General features: G+C 38.5%; 2 protein-coding genes across 2 annotated transcripts in view; one reads left to right on the top strand and one right to left on the bottom strand.

Annotated features, from left to right (window-relative positions):
• clip2 (CAP-GLY domain containing linker protein 2) overlaps positions 1-7,917 on the bottom strand; it is a 42,616-nt gene extending 34,699 nt beyond the window's left edge. The window contains exons 1-3 of the mRNA XM_059351349.1: positions 7,457-7,917; positions 6,817-7,376; positions 4,815-5,041 (exon numbers count right to left, since the gene is read on the bottom strand). Of these exons, the coding sequence (XP_059207332.1) occupies positions 4,815-4,929 (115 nt within the window). The 5' untranslated portion in view covers positions 4,930-5,041; positions 6,817-7,376; positions 7,457-7,917. The remainder of the gene's footprint in view (positions 1-4,814; positions 5,042-6,816; positions 7,377-7,456) is intronic.
• A 6,968-nt stretch (positions 7,918-14,885) lies between these two features.
• On the top strand, positions 14,886-19,923 carry cldn2 (claudin 2). Its single transcript, XM_059350908.1, has 2 exons — positions 14,886-15,653; positions 17,567-19,923. The coding sequence occupies exon 2, from the start codon at positions 17,575-17,577 to the stop codon at positions 18,394-18,396; it is 822 nt and encodes a 273-aa protein (XP_059206891.1). The 5' UTR covers positions 14,886-15,653; positions 17,567-17,574; the 3' UTR covers positions 18,397-19,923.
• The last annotated feature ends 1,403 nt before the right edge of the window (positions 19,924-21,326 follow it).

The following is a 21,326-nucleotide window of genomic DNA, read 5'->3' on the forward strand; positions in this document are numbered from 1 at the left end:
CTCCACTATTCTGTGAGTGAATCTGCCTTTAGTAACATTACTTAGAAGGACTGTAGTGAAAGGTAGACAATCTTCAGTCTTAGCAGGCAACACACCATTTACCAACCAATGTAAACAACTATAATGGGACACACCCAAAGGACTGAAAACATCAGAGGATCTGATTGTGGACGTGGCTAGTAGAACTCTTTAATATAACTGGGTGTGTCAGGCCATTGTAGGCAAAGCTACGAATAAAGGAGCAGGACCGATTACTGTATGTCAATATTGGATTTACAGGACTGCTGCATCAATGTAATGAAGCTCTCTGATTAGCCAGGTTTTTAATTAGCTGGTTTAGCCTAAAGCAGACATCTCCTTCGGGCTACCCAAGTCCCACACATCACACAAATATAAAATTTCATATACCATGATAGGTTTTTATCCTTGGTTATCTGCAGGACATCTACATCTCTGATCTTTCCAGCTGCTCTAATCAATACATATAACCCCCTAATTAAGAAAATACTGCAAGCATATTGATCTTTTAAAAAAAAAAATCTTGTTATGGTTATTTTTAAAGCTGCCGTAATCAAAATTCTTGGACAGAGAAATACAGTCAGGGAAAAAATATTAGATGATTGTTTTCTTCAATTTAATAACCAATAATAATCAAAATCATTATCAAGAAAATCATGGAAAATGTCTAGAGATCAGCTCTTAAATTAAACTCTTATGAGCTATTTTTGTTGTTATCATTATATTTGTCCAAACAAATGTACATTTAGTTGTACCAGGCATTAAAATGAACAAGAAAGCAGGAGAAAACAAGGGCGGTCTAAAAAATTTTCCCTGACTGTAGAAACACTGTACAGTTCTTCTCAGCACTACAGAGAGTTTCAACATCTTTCAGTTTGGTTTTACGGCTGCAACTTTACTATCTTGGTTTGCTCTCACCGCACTCCTTGTTTCCAGATGTAAAAAGGACCTGCTTTCACTGAAAAATCTCTGATAAACCCACTATGCACTACCATAGTTGACGATTTATCTACTCAAGAGCCATATGTTTTTTCTCAGGATTTAGTGTAGAACAAAGCAGAGCTGAAAAGAGAGTGAATTTTGGACCTAGATCCATCAGGTGATCAGAAACACGACCCTGAATAAATGGTAATATTGCTTCATGTCTGCTGGATGAGTAGACAGGCAAGTCTTTGCTAACATTACATCTATATGAATAAAAAATAATAAATTAATGCAGGTTGTATGAAGACTGTGAACTTCAGAGTCAAACAAATGGCTAAAGCTGTAAGTCTCCAAAAAGGCAACAGCCTTCGACTGCGACTGAGATATTTCTGTTGAGAAACTCGCTTCCAAGGTCACAGGAGACATGGCGTCACGAGCGGTGGCACAGCTCTGTTATTTTCACATCAAAGGCTGCCAGAAGGAAGCCTCAGACCATAGAAGTAGAATGGAAATAGGAAATAGAAATAGAAATATTCTATTATTAATAGAGACTTTCCTTTTTCTATGGCTCAGATGCTTTTACTGCATTCTCTCATTTAAAAACAGCTTCTTCTGGAGGGTCAAACAGTTCTTTAAATTCAGCAAAGTATACTCTGCCAACTTCCGACACAGTGGCCTCTTCTCACAATCGTCCCAGCTAAAGCCAACAAACAGAGGGTGGAGATTTGGAGTTTGAGGCCAGGTCAGTGTTAAAACTATCTGGGGCAGGAAAATAATCCCTCAGTGTGCTCAGCAAAGCATCAGTATTGTCCCACAGATATCTTATTAGTGCCAACTGGAGATAACAAGAGGATATAATAATAATAAAATAATGCATGAATAAGAATAATAGGGCGACAAGACATCCTCCTATACAGAGGTCTCCAGATGAAATGTGATCTAGGTAATCCTGGAGGATTTGACAGACCTGTTTTCAGTTAACATACATGATTCTCAAGTGCAGATTGACCCATTGCCTAAAACTTTAAGTTTTTTTTTCAATATTTTAAGTTATTAAGTGAAGCCAATATAAAAATGCTAAGGTAATGCCTACCTATGTTCTATAAATCTACATATACATTTTGTTTCTGAAATGTAGAGCTCATTAATCTCATACAGTAAATGATAAAAAAAAAAGTGTGATGATGTGTGTCACTATAGATATATTGCAGAAAGCACAACATTGTGGAAATGAAAGCAATCTGTCATGCATCATGACTGTGTGTTTTCCTTTGTGGATAAACAGGATGTGAGCAAACTAATGAGTTCATGTGTGGTAGAAACAAACAGGCAGGACTTTAGATGTCACATTAGGGCAGCTACCTAACAGCTGACGAGCTGTGGTGCAACATTAAGGGATTATCTTTTAATGGCCGAGTTCAGGATGATTTCACATACAATTTGAGCTGTTCTGCTTTCCACACAGAGAAAAAAGAAAATGACTTCCGGGCCACACACAAAGCTGGCTGGATAAATGAAAGCAATGTTTGTTTTCTCTTTTTCAAAATTCTAATAAATGATTTCAAACAAACCAAGATAAATAATGTTCTTATTTTGCTTGCTATGCTAAATAAATGCCTGTTAGGCCACTATTTATTGTTGGCATAACAAAAATGCGCAAAAAAGTTTTTACGCTCGCTTGAGGTGGTTTTTGTTTTTTTCTAAAAATAGTTAATGTGGTAAACGGGAGATTAAGAATAAGAACGAGAGAATAAGTTCTGATGAATGAACATGTAATGAGCTGACATGAAAGAACAATTATAAGTTGAATCTAATTCCTGAAGACTTATTATCTCTCATGGATGGCCAAATTAGAAACCTCTTTTTTATTATTTTGTTTCTTGCTCAATCTCTTCTTCCTCTACTGTGGTCTTTTCTTGCACACTCTCTTATACTTCTGTTTTTTTGGTAATTTCCAGGCTGAAGAAACAATTTTTAAAAAGGCTTTAAATTTGTTCTTATATAAGAACTTCCTTTAATTTAACATTCACAGTACATTCACATGCAAACTATTTTTTTTTGTTTTACACAGTGCCCAGCACTGCATTAAAGTAATTATAAACAGTGTAGGTTTGAACAGGAAAAACTTCCTGTGTTGGAACAACTTAAATAGCCAAAGCTCTGTTTTTTCTTCCCTCGCTCTCATGAAATTCCACAGTAAACATGAACCATGACACACTAGTATCTGCCTCTGATAAAAGGCCTCCCATGCACACTGATGCTAATGAGAAACAAGCTTACTATCAGCCAAAGAAGGCTGGCTATTCTTCTGTTGTGTTCACTAAGAGCTGCGAGTGAAGCTGTAATTTAGCAGAAACAGAACTAACATGTGTGGTTGAAGCTGGTGGGATGGGGCTGTCATGTGAGCTAAAACCAGAGAGGATAAACAGTGTGGCGGCATTTAAGAGTGTGAACAGCTGTGATTACTTTTTTCAGGCTGGGGTTGTAATTTTGATTGGGTGTTTTTTTTTTTAGAAGATTTATTTTGGTTAGTCTGTTTTTCAGTAACTGTAGGGTCAAACTTATGCATATAGGATGAAGAGACCAAAAGCAATATTGCCTTAGTTTGTCTCTCAATACTTTATAGCTCTACTAATGAAGGGACATGCTAGTAAGTGCAACAATGTGGCTCATTGAAGTATCTTTTATAGATTTTGGACAACAATGGAGCTTTATGACAGGAGGGAATAAGATAATCCGGCCTTAGAAAAACATAAAACTAAGTGCTGTGTTTTGGTGCTGTGGGTCATTAAATTTATTTCCCTAAAAGGCAGTTTATGAAAATCATCATACCTTTTATTAACATCCTCTTCCCTTTCAGGCTAAAGGTCCCATCTGAATATAATTAATCTGCTTTTTAACAAATGCATTAAAAAATACAGCATTACAGCAGCAACAAATTGGAGAAAAGATGCTGATCATCTCATGAAGATAATATACAAAAACGTGTTAGCAAACAGTGGCTATTTACACATCCAGCAGACACAGAGCAACATTAGCAATCATTTAGAGTCGAGTTTCTCTCCACCTCCATCATCTCATGCAAGGTGCGTAAGAAGATGAGAACTATGGGTGTCGAATGGCATCATACTATTGGGGTACGACACATAAAAAAGGACTAATTTTCACTCAGGTGCCCTTTGGGTGGGGTTGGCCTGACAGAACCAAGGTGTTCTATGGTCGTGTGCCTCCTATTGAGCCTTTCAGCCAATGAAGACCACAGGTTACTGTGCATGTGTTGTACCCCGATGAAATGACACCATTTGACCCTGTGACTTCTCCTCTTTTTACCCTACTTGAACTCCTGAGGGAAACATCTCTTTAGCAACTAAGTGCTCCAAGATGTCCTCCAGCTAGTCAATACATTTGTCTGCCTTCTGTTTAGTGCTGGACATATAACATACAGGTTTGAAATTAGATTTGGTTCAGTGAAAACAGCCATAAAACCAAACTGATAAGCTGGCTACTGCAGAGTCAGCTGACTATGACCTGTTACATTTCTGATTTATTGCTGATGCATTTTTGATATTTAAAAAATGATAAGGGAAGCATATATATATATATATATATATATATATATATATATATATGCATTTTTAAATGGAGATAGTGTGGCCTAAGTTGCATTAATCGCACTGCAGATCTTGCACTGGAAGATTAAGTGAAAGAAAACTCTTCCCAGCTTCCGTATGTGTGGAATCTATTGCAGCTGTGCTCCACTGAGTCATTAATACAAATAAATGGTCTAAACCACGTCCGGTGATGAGAAGAAATAGCTGGAAGAAAGAAATTCCTTACATGTACCACGGGGTCAGAAGGAGGAAGTAACTTACTGTCTTTAGGGACAACAGGGCTGGAGGTTCCACCCGCAGAGGTCCTTCCCACTGGGCTGGAATGCTTGGGCCCCCGGCCAGGGATTTTCAGTCCACTGGACTTGAGCATATTCATTCTACAGAAGCAGGGAGACGGCCGGGACCTGAGAGCTCCTCCCTGGTGATGAAGGCTTGTGGATCAGGCACTAGATGTGGGAGTGGTGGCTGTCGCTCTCCATGTTTAGCTGCTGGGATAAGGCAGTCATAAGTATAGGAAGAGTTTAAAGAAATAACAGGTAAAGAAGCAGAATTATGTGTCACCCAGCCTACAAACCTGACCTGTAGGAATGGACCAGACTTATAAAGTAGAACTGATAACCTGTTTTTTACAGGAACGAGAGTATATGAGGCTGCACACAGTGTGTTTGTACAGCAGAGTAACGCAAATGTATTTTTCCAAAGCTTTTCAAACATTTGTGCATTTTTTAATCTCATCTTGACTTGACGATTTAGTGCATACTTAAGATATGTGCAGGGATTCATGGTTCAGTGCAGCTGCCCTTACTAACAGTTTAGGGCAACAACTTGGGGATCAGGATACACAAGAGACCAACTAGATACATCTGCCATAGTGGATAAGAAAGACAGAAAAACTGCATCTATTCTGACCTGGATTCTCATTTTTTCTATTTTTTTTCTCGCAAAATCCTTGCTATGTCTTCTTTTTTTGGTTTCTGAAATCCTTCAGAAGGAAATAATCTGAGAAGGAAAGATACTGTTTTGGTTAACTGATCCTAACTCATGTCCACACAAGGCCATAAATCATGACAAGTAAAAAAAATGTTAGGAGCAAATAAACCCTGGACTTTTGCAGTATGCGTCTTTCCTTTATATTTCTGGGAATTATTCCTTCTTTATTCTCAAATATAATGATATAAAAAGCAAATAATCATGTTGGAATTTGTTTGTATTAAGGAGTCTGAAATACTCCATCATATCATGCTCAATTGGCCCCAAAAATGTTGGAAAAATACACTTTCAGCTTATGTCTGTCTATATGTTCACATTTGTGCATCATTACCTAAAGCTATTTATCAATAAAATAATAATAATGAAGTAATAACAGTGCTACACTTCCACTGTAGTGTCTATGAGCAAGGTAAGAAGTCCTCAGCTAGAGCATCTCAATGAACAGCCAAACTCCTGCAGATCAAAGTTGACATGTTTTAAATTCAGATGTGTCTTTTTCCAGTTATATTTACCTCTTATGTATACATTTTCTATAAGTTTTATCCATGTTAACACCTGGCAGCCCAACTGTCACATTTATAAGTATGTCATTACAATAACCCTGTTATTGTTGTGATTACATTTGTCACAGTAAATTCATCTTTGTTAATAACACCCCATTGCTTCATACAATTTTTCATGGTCAACTTATCAATTTAATAATTTGCCTGAGAGTCAATGTAGGCCGGTGCCCAAGTGGAGCATGGCCTACAAATCATGGCTCAAAGGCCATTAAGAAGATATATTGTTGTCATAGCCTACAATAAACAACACACATCTGGTTAAGGCTTGAAACTTCAAATTGTGTATTAGAAAAGAAAGCAAGAAGATTTCATTAATAATTTTCAATAATATTTACCCCCTCCAGATAATGAAAGAAGGGGCTATTTCATTTTGGAGCAATCAATCCTATTAAACCTGTCGAGAGTGATGGTTTTGCTATAACTGAAGTGAAAAATAAGGCCCCTGAGTGTCGACTGCTGTGGTTTTCATATAGCCTGAGCTATTCTTCATATAGGCCTGAATTCATTTTCCTATCCACACCTGATTTGCGTGAAAACAGGATGAAAGCGGTGGGATGATAATGCGCACCTCAACACAATGTAACACAACGCCAGTTTGATCCATTGTTGTAGCTACTGCGGCAACGTGGTCCAGACTGCCCTTCACTAACAGCCCGAGTCCCTCCCAGCAAAAATGACATAAATGCACATTAATACAGATATAAACCCACCTTTCTATGTGAAATTAGAGCGTCCGAGGGGTGTCCCGACCACCGGCCAACTTTCAATTTTCTTGCCAGGAAAGGGGGATTAGTGGTTGCCACTCCCTGGGATGCAAATATGGATGCTGAGCAGAAACTGAAAGGGAGAGTCAGCGTGGATCAGTGGATGATGGCAACAACTGCACGGTGTCAGCAACAGACCGGTGATGGTTTAGCAGTCAGCCTGCCGGTTCATTTTTCAGGAGGATAGCTAAAGCAGCTACCAGAGAGCCAAGATGATCGACATGTATCGCTGGTTTAGTAGCCCAACACTGGCACACAGGTCCTGACGATTCCCGATACGAAACGCAGCATCAGCAACACTCAAAGGCAACTTTTCTGCTGTCTGGCTCTGATAAAAGACGCTAATGGGTTCAGTCTGGACTCCCGGATAACCTTCGGTGTTTTTTCGGCCTCTTCTCACTCTTGTCGGTGTTCCCACAGTGGTGTGGATTTGTTGGGTTAGCACAGCCTCCCTGTGACTCAACCCACCGGCTAGACTGAACAAAGGGGCTGGGAAGCAGAGCCTCCTGGGGGAAAGATGAGAGTAAACTAGTCTAGCTCATCTCCGTGACGTTCTCCGTTGAGAAGGAGGGGGATTTATACTCACCCGTGATTATCGGTCAAAATACATGACTCACAAGGCATGACTCAATACAACTTCCGATGAATGGCACTATTTCATTTATTCGGCATCATTAAAATCGACAAAATAACCTTTTTCGCAATAACATGCCACATTTATGACACGGCTCCCTGTGTTCTTATTCTGCTTTCGACAGTGCATTTTAAAATGGAAATCATCTGTCCTGCCAGTCACAAAAGTTAAGTTTTTACACTAAAGTAGTGCTGTTTAGAACATTATACGTATGCCGAATTATAAACAAACGTATCCTATTTCATATTAAGATCTTGATTCGCAAACAGTACTATTGCACCTGCCTAAATAAGTAAGGAAACAAAGTAACAAAAATTCTGATTGCGGTTTGGTGCATTCTCTCTAAGATCTAACACAGACACGCTGTACAAAGCTTTCGGGCAGATTTGAGATATCTAAAGCATAATGAATGTGTGTAAGGTTGACAGGGCCAATTCAGTGGTTACACTCTACGGCCATGGTCAACACGTGAACCCATTTAAACGCGTGGGCGATTCCTTCTAATATATTTCTGATACTGTGGGTGGGGTCAAACCCGTTTATAGGGATCACTTCGCCTTTTCCGGCACAATTTAAAACGCTCGGATTGGCCAGTAGCCCCAAAAAGTCCACACTGGGATTGGTCAACTTGTCTGCTGCTGGGCGTGCCCCAGTTTGACAGCCGTGCCGCCAAACAGAGACCTCTGCTGCTGCACTGCACACACTGTTCCCATTCACTATTGGATGTAAAAACGTTTTATTTGTTTCAAAATAAACTCACTCCACCTTTACCGTGTACTTTTCTTTGCACATGTTTCCCCCTAACTATGTAGTGTATGTTTAATAAGGCAAATAATTATCACCAAATTCTGCAATGTTTCAACTCTGGCTGAAAATCAACACATAAAAAAAAAAATACTTTCAAGTACCCCCCCCCCTTTTGTAACCCTGGGCCCCCCCTAGGGGTCACGCCCCCCAGTTTGGGAACCACTGGGCTATGTGAAAACCAAGTAGTGACCTCTTGCATCCATACTTTATTAGGGCCGAGCACTAACAGTGCAAGGACCCTATTGAAATTGAAGGAATTAATATTCTGACGACGATTCTAACGTGTTTTTGAGGGCTTTATAATATTCTGAAACTCAGCAAACTTGGAACATACGTCAATACTGGTGAAAAATTACGTACTTCATTGTTCTCAGAAATGGGCGTGGCAAAATGACCGCCCACTAGAAAGTTTAAACGGAGAGGCACCCTATGTGGAACATTCACGTAAAATTTGGTACACTTATGTATCATGTGTATACGCACCAGAAGCCTCATGGGCCATTAACCAAAAACTCAACAGGAAGCCGGCCATTTTGGATCCAATATCGCAGTTTTCATCATTGTTCGCCATTTCCACGTTGCATAATTTAACAAACTCCTCATACAGATTTCATCAAATCAACTTCACACTTGGTCAGTACCATCATAAGGCCTTTGGGATAAAAAGTTATTAAAAGCTTTGCAGGCCGTCACACTATGGGCGTATAAAACATGAGACTGCATAACTTCACCATACATTCTCCAATCTGCCTCACACATGCATGATGATAGTCCATCACTGAACAGTTCTACATAACAATATTTCATAACATCCCGCCCTTTTTTATTAGCCACGCCGCCTTTCCCTAACTAATGAACCATTTGTCATAGAGACTTGTATGAGGTGTAAGTGCACTCAGCAAAAAGTCCCTGATTACCTCGCCCCTTCGACGATCGGTGGACCTGATCTTCCCCGACAGCTCCACTCTGCTCGGGCCCGTTCATCGCTGCTTGCAGCTTTAATTTTCTTTTGTTCATGCAGTTTGTCTTGAGTCGTTTAATGTAATTTCTTGCACACATTTTACATGAATGTGTTCTGTATAAAACATTTACTTAAGTACAAAGAATTTACAGGACATATGGGTTTTGTTTAATATGCATATTATTTTACAGTGACAAGACAGATTCCACACTACGGAATGGTACCTTGCCGTATGCTTGGCAAAAGGGGACACTGGAGCAACTTTTATAGGCTAGGGGGCCAAATTGGACTCTACCACTTTTTGCCATGTCAAGGGGGAGCTTCTTTCATTGTTAAGATATGTTTATTGTTTCTTAATTTACATTATATTAAGTATTTTCATTCATTTTTAATGTTTAAATAAGATAAACATTTGTTGGAGTAAGGATTTTGTTCTGATTGTGATTTATAGTTTAATTGGTAATGTTTGGTTGTTATGTTTTCCCTGTGTATCAAATCTTGGTTGATCAGCCAGTCTAAGTCCCCTTTGGTTGTTCTTTGTTAGGTCAGTTGTAGGTTGTTTTTATTGTTTTAAGTTCTGTTTAGTTGGCCTCTTTTACGGACCCAGAACTTTATTTTCTTTGGTAAAATGTTTAATTTGCTTATTTTTTGGTTAAATAAAACCATCTATTTTTATAAACATACCCGTGCCTAAATGCTTGGTCCCTCACAGGCTATAAATTAGGACCCGTGCTTTTTGAAACATTGCTCAATCAATATATCAGACCAATCAAAAAGTATAGCTGATATAGAACCCAAGATGTGAAACCTATTCTCTTTTACCTGATGTCCTGAAATGACCTAACTTTACAGCATTCATGCATCTTTCAACTGATTTGGATTTCCGCATCTTGGATCCCTCTTACTGCTCTCATTAACCCCATTTCCTGCCACAGGAGGTTGCTGTTTTCAGTGAAAAAGCTCTGATGAGCCCATTGTATGCTACTTGTCCAATATCAAACAGGAGGTGGACAAAGTCAGCAACTATAGCTGCTGTACATTCAGAGACACAATGATGTAAATACCAATGTCTCTGCATGTCTGCTATATGTGCTAATGCATTCGATAATGCATGTGATTGGTTAACATAATCAATCAAGCATTCATGTGGCAGAGTATTCAGTCTAGCTTACTTTCCAGTGCAGAGTTAACTGCATTTACACATATGGAGGTGCATGGCTTTCACTGGACAGGAAGAATATGCAAACGTATAAGCAGTAACTGAAACGGTCACATAAATGGAGTAAAAATTACAGTACTTTCCTTTGACATGTAGTGGGGAAGAAGTATAAAATAGCATAAAATGGGGAAATACTCAAGTATAGTGGAAGTACCTTGGATTTTTCTTATGTACAGTACTTTATTAAACATACAAAATTACATTCCACCACTGATGACAACAGTTGCACACTTGGTACAACACACTTCTAGACAAATAATAGGGCGGCTGTATAGTAGGGTCAATGAGAATGAATGAGTTTATTAATCAAATGTTTGGTATGCAGGTTGTCTATATGTTCATTCTAAAGCAGCTTTTAAATGTTGAAATTCTATTGACCACTAGAGGTCTCTACAGTCCTGTAAATTGGTCAACAACTGTATGTTATTTATCTAAGACTCACTGTATATCCATCTGTCACAAAGGAGGAAACACAACAGGTCAGTAAAATGCATTTCTGTGTATGCAGTGGCAGGACTTGGATTATATCAGAATGTGTACCTTGGTACACCTTAATGTGAGTAATCAGATTAATTGGTTGTAGTTTGGGGCTTGCAGTGCCTAATGTGAGTGATGAAACATTGCAGCTGGGTTAAAAATATGTGATGTTCCTACCACTGGCTTTTCAAACGATATAACTATATATAACGTCAAAATCAATATCACATTAAGATGGAACATATCGCAAATAAATGAAATTTAAACTTACTTGTTTGCAGATTCTTTCTAGGGCTGTCCAAATCATCATGTGGGAAACTGAAACCCTGCTGTCTTTTAAATTTCATAGTGGAGATTTACACAGAAATATGAAATGAAAATTATGTGAATTAAAAAAATATCTGTAACAATAAAACACAATTCTGTTGATTTTTTGTATCACATCAAGGTTAAACCTTAAGACATTTAACTCTGAGTGTGCCTGAACCTGAAGCCAGGACCCGGCACTCTCTCTCCTCAACTGGTGGTTCAAAGCAGGTTCATATCAAACAGGACAAAACTTTCTAACTGGCTCATTATTGCCATCTAGTGACATGAGCCACAAACCTCATTCTCCTCCTCAGCAAGCATCAGAGCTGTTCAATCCCAGTCCACATATTTCGAATTCACTGACATACACGTCATACACAAGACATACACTTTATCAGTCAATAATAAACCACATTGTCACAATCATTTCATGGAAAGAAGTAAAAAAATAATAATTTAATTCCAACTTTACGGGCAACCGTGTAGTTAAAGGCACTTTATGTTATTTTGCAATGACACCAGAAGTGCTCACACCATGACTGAAAGCAAACCTCATATTCCCTCTTGTTTGGAACATATTCAATTCGATTAAGCAAAATGAAAAGAAAAGACAAAATAGATGGATTTCTAGCATAGATTGTGTAAAGGATGGACAACACGTTTCGACTTCGTCCCACTGTACAAAAAGCCAAAATATCCCGAATTTGGCTGCTACCATGTTGTGATAGTGATGTTATTTGGAGCCAGAGTTTGTGCAGTTCTGATGTGTGTTAAGTTCAAGTGAATTGAGTTCCTGCCTAAACAGACACTTGGAGCACAAGGTGAGCTGTTAATCATAATGTACAGCCCTGTTTTATAGTACCAAGTAGTTATTTTAACCTAAATCCTGATCTTTTTCCTAACCTTTACCAAGTAGTTTTGTTGCCTAAACATAACCAAGTGGTTCCATTTCACAACATTACCCACAAGTTAAACAGCGACCACCATGTTATTAAACAGCAACTGTGCAACCCTTTCACAATGTCAATTAGAACGATCATATTCTTAAGATATCATACAAACCGTTGGACATACATTTTTGGAAGATATCATGAGAATATGTTTAATCTTAAATAAAAGTGCCTCAGTAAAAATAAGGTTGCTGCACATAAAAACAGAACAAAACCAATACTTAGGAAGGTACATATTGACAGTCAGGGTTAAATTATTCAAGCACATGAAAATAGATTTTCAGTCTGGATTTAAAGGTCTGAATGGTGTTTGCCGCTTTGATCAAATGTGGAAAATGATTCCACAGTAGTGGAGCTCAGAGTGAATAACGTTCTGCTGCCAGCGGAGTGCTTGTTAATCTTTAAGATGAAAACAGTTGCACTGTAGGTAGGACGGCGCTATAGTCTGTGAAGAGTTTAGTTGGTAGTCCAGACTGAATAAAATCCAGCTGGTGAAGTGAGGACAGAATCCGCACAGTGGTGGAGATGGAAGAAAGTTATCTTTGTGATATCGCTGATGTATTTTTCAAATGAAAGTGATGATTCAAATCTTCAAGGCAGTGATGTAATTATGTTTTAGAAGTTTTAACTCAGTTTGGGGAAGGCCCTTTGTAAGAATTCGACTGGCCTGCACAGAGCCCAACCACATCCAACACCTTTGTGAAGAACTGGCACGCTGACTGCAAACCAGACCTTATCACCCAACATCAGTGCATGACTTCACTAATGCTCTTGTGGCTGAAAGGGAACAAATCCCTGCAGCCAGTTTACAAAATCTTATAGTAAGCCTTCCCAGAAGAGTAGAGGCTGTTACAGAAACAGATCAATGCCAAAGTTTTTGGAATGATGTTCGACAATTAGGGGTGTGCACATATTTTTGCCCCTATAGTGTATGCATTAGAGGGCTTTACACTGTCTCATTTCAATGGTTATGATGTTAATAAGCATTATGCACCATAATATTCTTTATCGCTCTCATTTATTCATAGTTACTGTCCAGCGGTCAGTCACAGCAGCATAACAAAGAGTCACAAGCCGACCTGAGTTGCCTCATTAATATGCAGTGTGTCCAGATAATGCCCCTCTGTGATTTATAATAATGGCTCAGTGTTTCTGAGTGTGTGGACGTTGCCCTCTCATTCTGCTTCGAAGGGGAAGTGACTGGATTACATGCTAATCCCATTATGAGGCTGCTGCAATGTGAGGGCCGGTTGGAGGGATTAGAAACCAAAGGCTCAAGCTTCAGGAGGGGATCAGCAGAAAAACGGGTGACTGTAACGACTGACACTGATACAGACACTAATGGAACATGTAAACAGTTTAGATGACACTGCCACTGATCGGCAATGGAGGGCAGACCTGGAGATACACCGACATGGTATGTATTATTTGTTGTTATGATTTCTCAGCATCAGCAGTCTTTAAAGGGACAAACTAGCAAACAGTTGATGAATGATGACGTACAGCAGGCGGGCCAAGTTTGGTGTCAGCTTAAATAGGCAGTAAATTCACAAGAAGTAATGGCAGGTTTTTGTATGGAGTCTGGAATGTACCCTAAAAATAATTGTAGACATTTACAGTGCTTTATTTTAATAGAAAAAAATAATAATTAAAAAGCTGGAATGTATGTAAATAAATTAATTAAAAAAAAACATAGTTTAAAAAGTAATTCAATTTGACATTTCCTATACCTTATTTCATTTTTAAATCAGAATTAATAATCATATTTTAAAATGGAAAAATTTTTTTTAAAGCTTTTAGAAGTGACTTTTTGTCATCTTATTTACATGTGTTAACCACTTTTAATATCTCTTGTTGTTAATATAAAGATTATATTTTATGATTTATATATTCTGAATAATTTATACATGTATAAATGCTAATTTTGTGTCAGCACAGATCATCAAATCATTTTTTATATTGTGATCTTGTTGTCTTGTGTTCAATAACTAAATAAACAAATTAATTAACAAAAAAATATCTTCCAGAAATCTTGAGATTTCTGGGGAAAACTGTAAAATAAATAAAAAAATAAAAGCCAAAAATGTGTTGTTGAGTAATTGGAACTGGACTAATAAACAGCTATACTCTATCATTTTAAATGGAACAATAATCAATGAATGACAAACAATAATCAGTGAATGACAAAATTATTATGGACTAAATCATTTTTAAAAAATAAATTAAAAGACTGATCAAATAAAGGAATACAAGACAAGGAAGCAATATAGGAAGCCAGGAGGAAGAATTAAAGGGAACAGCAATTGAAAGTAAGGCCCAGAACAACAGCTTGTTTATAAGCATGCTCTGTTCTCACCATCCCGTGTCACAGAGGGGTAACATCTTTTTTGAGAAACCCAAAATAAAAGTTGTACAATAAAAAAAAAAAAAAAAAAACCTAGACTAAATTAAATTAAGATTAAAAACAAAGTATTTCAAAAGCATTATTCCTCATTTTTCTAGCCTCAGGCTGATTTATTCCATTGCTGATTTTAATTAAAAATACAAGGAAAAAATGCTAAGAAGCACTTTTTGGGATTTTTGCAGACAGAACAGAGAAACTTTCCCCGTAACATGAAAGGATAACTGTTTTCTGAGCTCTTTTCATTAAAGCAAAATGACACTGAAATCTTTTGCTGAATTAAACATTTTTCACTCAACTATATGAGAACTAATATCCTGAAATATTCATGCTCTTACAGGGGTCTGCTGAAGGCTTAGTTTTTGGATCGAGCTGCTTCCAATAGTGTGCCACCTGTTTTGGACAGATGACCGATGAGACAATGATTAACCTGGCTGGCAATAATGATGTATGTGTTTGTGTGTCACTGTCAGTGTGTGTGCACATGACAGGAGGTGAAGGTCTGGATGAGGGACAGATATCACACACTTCAGACGAGAATAAGTGACAGAGAGACAATGTGCAGGAGGACAAACTGTAACAGTGTTAATTGTCCTACACTATTGTTCCTTTAAGTGGAGAGTATTTTTCAACAGGCAGCATATCGAACTCTGAGGATTGTTTTCCTTCTTAAAAAGCCCAAAAGTGTTTTTTTTTGGCTCCCTTGGTCCTATGCAGCCAGCAGAGTAAGTGCTCATTAAAAGTACAGCAGCGGCACAACAGCTGCGACTATGTCAGGGTCTGAGGAAGCAGTCAGAGTCTGAAACAGCAAGCAAGGAAAACAGACATTTTTTTTTCTACTGGAGGAGCAGGAGCAGGTTCAACAGAAATACCAGTGGTGATTTCAATCTGTACAGGCTGTGTCTTCATCCTCTACCTCCTCATCCTCTGCTCCAGCTGCAACTTCAGCTCCTGCAGCAAACCAACATAATCAAATCCTCAACTACTCCAGCGTCTGGCTGTTCAATAATCTGCGGCAGTCTCAGGTAATGCATGGAAGCGGGCTGTGTATGTGTGTGTGTGGTACATATAACTGTATTTTCAGGTGACAAATTGTTTAAGTCTGTCAGGTACAAGGAGTGGATAAAATATTGTTATCACCGAAGAGGACTTTAATTTTGATTCCAGACAGATGGATGCATTGGAATTTAAATGATGACTGGACTTGAGAACCAAATCATTGTCTGCAGATAGAAACGAAACAAAATTAAAACAAACTTAAGCTAACCAACAAGTGATATTGAAAACATTTAAAATACATGTACAGTACAAATAAATACTGTTACTGTAACTGATATGTAACCCTTGCCATAGTTAATTAGTTATCAAAAATTACTTTGTCATTAACTGTTATATTAAGTTGTCCACCAAATGATTTTTTAAGTAACTCCCTCAAAAATTTGATGATACATCTCAAGAGACTATCCTTCTATACATTCAATTCAATTCAATTCAATTCAATCTGGTTTGATCTTAACCATATTGTAGTAGTGTCTGTTTGTGTTGTTTTAGCTTTATGTAAAGTCAGTATACCAGATAGCTGGGCACAGTTCTCCAGACACAGGTAATGCCACCTTAACGTCATATCTTACAGGCTGTAATTATGAGCAGACAAGTAAAACCCTCTAAAATCAGCCTCTGAGATGTAAATAGTAATTTTGAGCCAGAGATAACAGGAATTCCTGACAGGTGCAATTTCTCTCTCCTAGTGAAAATGATTACAAAAATATCAACAAACCAGTTGCAAAATGGTTGAGAGAGAGCCACCTTTGCTGGCAGCTACAACTAAATAAATTTTCATTTTAATACTAATGGAGTTGATTTGGCATATTTAAAGCAGCTACAGTATATTTTATACAATACAATACAAAGCTCTAGTTATAAATGTACCAAAGCAATATTACAGTGTGTTTGTTTTAACACGATAAAGATCTTTAAGGTGTTTATCTGGTGCGACCAAAAAGCAACAAGTCAGACTATCGGACTGCAGACAGTCTGTGAACGCAGCATAAAATAAAATCCGTATTGTAGGGGCATATCATCAAAATGAAATTAATTAAAAGGGTAAAACAAATGAAATGTTTGTTAGCAAGCTAACTTTTATCTTGTAAACACATATTTAACATAGCATATTCAGTTGAAGTTAACCTCTCTGGGTCCATGTTATTTATAGCAGCAAATAAATTAACTTGACTTCGTTGACCTAAAGCTACAACTTCCGTAATTAAAGTAACTTAAATTCAGAGAGAAATGCAAACGTATCAGACCATGATGGAGTGATGACCCCAAACCAACTTATAAAATGCACTGATTGCCCCAATACTGAATCTCCAAATTAAATTTCCGTTTTGAACCAAGTTTTGAAGTTACAACCCAGACAATCAATTTGCCAGTGGTCGGATGATAGAACCAGTCAAGACAACTGAAAACCTCTAATGTACTTTATAGAATTTAGTGGCAGTGAGGTTGCAGATTGCAACCAACTGGATCCTCATCAGCTCACCTCTCCCTTTAGAACCATGCAGAGAACCTACCTGTTATTCGATTCAGGTGATACATTACTTATGATTATTATATTCCATTTGTGCCAATAGATCCCCGTAAATCCTGCACAGTGCTCCTTTAAGTGGTTGGCAACTTGCCTAACATGAACTCATCTGAAGTGATTTATGAATGTTCACATCCTGTTTGATGGATGGAAATGGGAGGGATGACTTTTATTAAATCCTATAAAGTTTTCAAGTCCTCGGACAACTCAAGACAATATGGTTGCAGAGTTGGTTGTGTGGTTGGCTACATAAATTCTGCCCATCACTGCAGATGAATGATTCATTGTGGCTCCACCGGAGCTGATCCAGGTCTCATCTCTGTGTTTGCTTTTGGGTCTCCTTCATTACAGTTGTTGCCATGGCGTCAGCAGCTCTGGAGCTGATGGGCTTCTTCATGGGCCTGCTGGGGATGCTGGGCACCATGGTCGCCACAGTGCTACCATACTGGCAGATTTCTGCCCACATCGGCTCCAACATTGTCACGGCCGTGGCCAACATGAGGGGGCTGTGGATGGAGTGCGTCTACCAGAGCACAGGGGCCTTCCAGTGTGAGACCTACAACTCCATGCTGGCCCTGCCCTCCGACCTGCAGGCCTCCCGTGCCCTCATGGTCATCTCTCTTGTGCTGTCTATCCTCGCCATTGCCATGGCGGCCCTGGGGATGCAGTGCACTCTCTGCTTGGAGGGCACAGGCACAGTTAAGAGTCGTGTTGCAGGCGCCAGTGGGGGGTTATTCCTCACTGCGGGCTTCCTGTCACTCATACCGGTGGCGTGGACCACCCATGAGGTAGTCCAGACCTTCTACCGACCCAACATACCAACCAGCATGAAGTTTGAGCTGGGGGAGTGTCTGTATGTTGGTCTGGCCTCTGCGCTCATCTCCATGCTGGGAGGCGGGATGCTGTGCGTATCATGCTGCGAGGAGCAGGATGGTGGCCGAGGGAGGCGGCATGGCGGAGGGTATCCGTATCCAGTAGGAGGTGGCGTGCCGGGCACAGGGGTACGGGCAACCTCACAGCCCTACCACAACCCCACACTGCAGATGGGGGGCATCAACGCAGCCAGCAGGGGTCAGACACTGATCCGCAGTACCAGTCACAGCTCACAGGGGAGTGCACCCGGAGTCCAGGGAGCAAAGAAACCCACTGCGGCAGGATATGACATCACAGGATACGTCTGAGGTCACTGTCACTCCATTGTACCTTTAAATATGATCTCTTGACAGTTTATCTTCCATTTTGTGTATTTATGTAGTGTATTTAATCAAATGTTGTCACTATATGCTTGAGGACAACAGGACAAATTAAATACACAACATACAAACAAGTCAACTGTTAGTAATAGTGTGTCTGACGGCCTTTCTGCAATCTGTGGTGGGTCCTTTTTAAGCTTTTAAAAAAAAATTATGACATGTTAGAATACAACAATTTTACTGTCTTTTCTCTCATATGATTGATGTCACATACTTTCATTAGCTTGATAGCAACTCTTCTGGAGAAAAGTCACAGAAATGTGCAAGCCAAACACACACACACACACACACACACACACACACACACAAACACACACACAGATCGATATTTTTAAAAAGATTAAACAACCTTTTTTTCATAAAGCAATGCTGGCTCTGTCTGCGATAACCAGGACGTTTGTGTATATGCATGATTGAAAAATGCTTCAGTCTGTATGTCGGCAACTCATTTGAGGGTGTTCACTGATGCAACAGTAAACACAGTTGAGAATCCTCCTGCTGATATTATTGCCATTTTAAAATGCTTGTTAAGAAAACATCCGTGTCTAATGGCTCGCTGCCACATGGCGCCTATTGACAAGTTCAAAATGTTTCCGTTGGAGGGACAAAGTTCCACTAAAATACATCTCACGAATACGATTTCAAAGATCCATGTTACATTGATAAAATGTGCTAATTTGCCCGTTTATTTGGACTGTCGATGTTTGTTGATCCTCAGCTGGGCTATTTGCTGCATCTGTGAATATTCACCCTTATTTTCAAAGGCTGTAGAGTATAGAGAATATTTCAGGGACATTGATCGTCAAACATTTCAAGGACATTGATCGTTAGTAAATACTGGACACTGGGAGTGAAACTAAATCTATTTGTTTTCCTGATTACAATCCAGAAACAAATGTTCTAAATGCTGTTTTCATATTAATTATTATATTGTGCCTTACCATGTAGTGTGAATTTTACATGTATTTGGGTAACATTCAGTTTGATATTTGCAGGCTGATGAAAAAGTTTGCTGAGTGTTGGCCTTATTTAGTGGGGAATGTGCCTCCATTTGGCTTATCTCGGATGTGTATTTATACATATTGTCAGTTTTTTTTTTTTTTTTTTTTACCCGTCTGAGGTTCTATGTACCTGTCATATGGAGTCATGGTGCAAAATCTGTTTCACTACATTGGATACAATGCCAAAAAAAAGAAAATCATTCTTGTAAAGTGACATTTACATCTCTCAGTTGATCTCCATGATCACTTCTTTATCAGAGAGAGGACCATGGCAGCGCCAGCTTTGTCCTCTTTGTTTCATTCTCGCTCAGTAGATTGTTCATGAGGGCTGATGTTTTCTGCTGATTATCAGGGATGTATTTACAGAACATTAAACAACCTTTTGTCAACTGTTTCAAACAAAGCACCACAAAGACATTTGTTTTATTTGGAAATAAATGCTATCTTTTCTTATTGTCATTTGTACATCATACATCATGTATATAGATAGCTGCATTAAAAAAGTCAACATTAAGAATAGAACAGACAATCTAGCGTGTCCCATTTCTGTATCACATATTAGCAGAATAAGCAGGTTTCGAGTGAAAATGAGAAAATATTTTTGCAAAATAGATTAGAAATAGATAGATACATTTTAAATAAATAATAAAAGCATTGCACAACTTTAAAGTATGAACAAACAATAAGTGGTACACAACTTCTACAGCTGTTTATAACGAGTGTTGTTAGAGTTTCTGCTGGTGTTTTTACAGTCCAGAATGGAGAAAAGATCACAGCCCTGAACTGCAGGCAAACAAACCTAAACAAACAAAGCCACGATTTTAGTCTGATCAATATCCACTTCCAGTGTGACTAACAGGTGGATGCTCATGTTAACGGGGTCAGTAAAACTGTGATAACACTTTTGAGAGTTGTCACTTTACAGGTTGTTCTCAAAATCGCACAAAAGTACATTAGGTGATGATTTGTCTTTTAGCTTTCTGTGGCATAGCTTCTACTTGAAACAGAGATTTTAATTGGGTCAGATTGCATTGTTTTAAAATTTCCTCACATCAGAGCTGAGCATAAGGTTACATTTCTTTGATACAGAAATGCATGTTGTGAATTTACTGGTTCATTTCTTTTTCAATGTGCAATTATCAGTGTGAGCTTATCATAAATGAAAGGTGCACCGCATGTATGTTATTACTGATGGCTTTGTTGATGTATAAACAGTATTGCTCTCAGATAGGTACGGATGCAGCTTTACAGACAAGTGAAGACTTTCAAACATAAAATACTGCAGACCATGACCTGGAATCTGGTCAGGAACTGATCTGGTTCAACCAACACACATTTGACCGAGAGACCACCAAAGATAAGTGGACATAACACACACACACACACACACACACACACACACACACACACACACACACACACTATGGGAAAGACAAACACAGTCCCCAAAAACATACATTGGGTGAACCTGGGCACCTTTTGTCATAGATACAGTTGGTGCCACCAACATATAGAGGTTAGACAAATAAGCTCAACAATATAAAGATTCAAACAGCAGTAAATTGATACACAACGTAGAGGGCTTAAAACCAATTATCAGCATTAGCCGTGTGTAGTTTATGATCTCTGGTAATTAGCTCCTTGATATCTGAGGTTTACAGAAATATGAAACATCATTTAGAAATAACCGTTAAAAATGATTAATAATTTAAGACCACGCAGCAAACACAAACAAGTCAAAACTGAAGAGATACATTTTTGATTCAACAATTTTCCTGTTGTCCAGATTTCTATTTTAAAAAATTACATTTAAAAAGCCTAAAAAAAACATTTTAGACTGTTAGATGAATCAACATG

The sequence above is a fragment of the Centropristis striata genome, chromosome 15, assembly GCF_030273125.1.
Source record: "Centropristis striata isolate RG_2023a ecotype Rhode Island chromosome 15, C.striata_1.0, whole genome shotgun sequence".
Taxonomy (NCBI): domain Eukaryota; kingdom Metazoa; phylum Chordata; class Actinopteri; order Perciformes; family Serranidae; genus Centropristis; species Centropristis striata.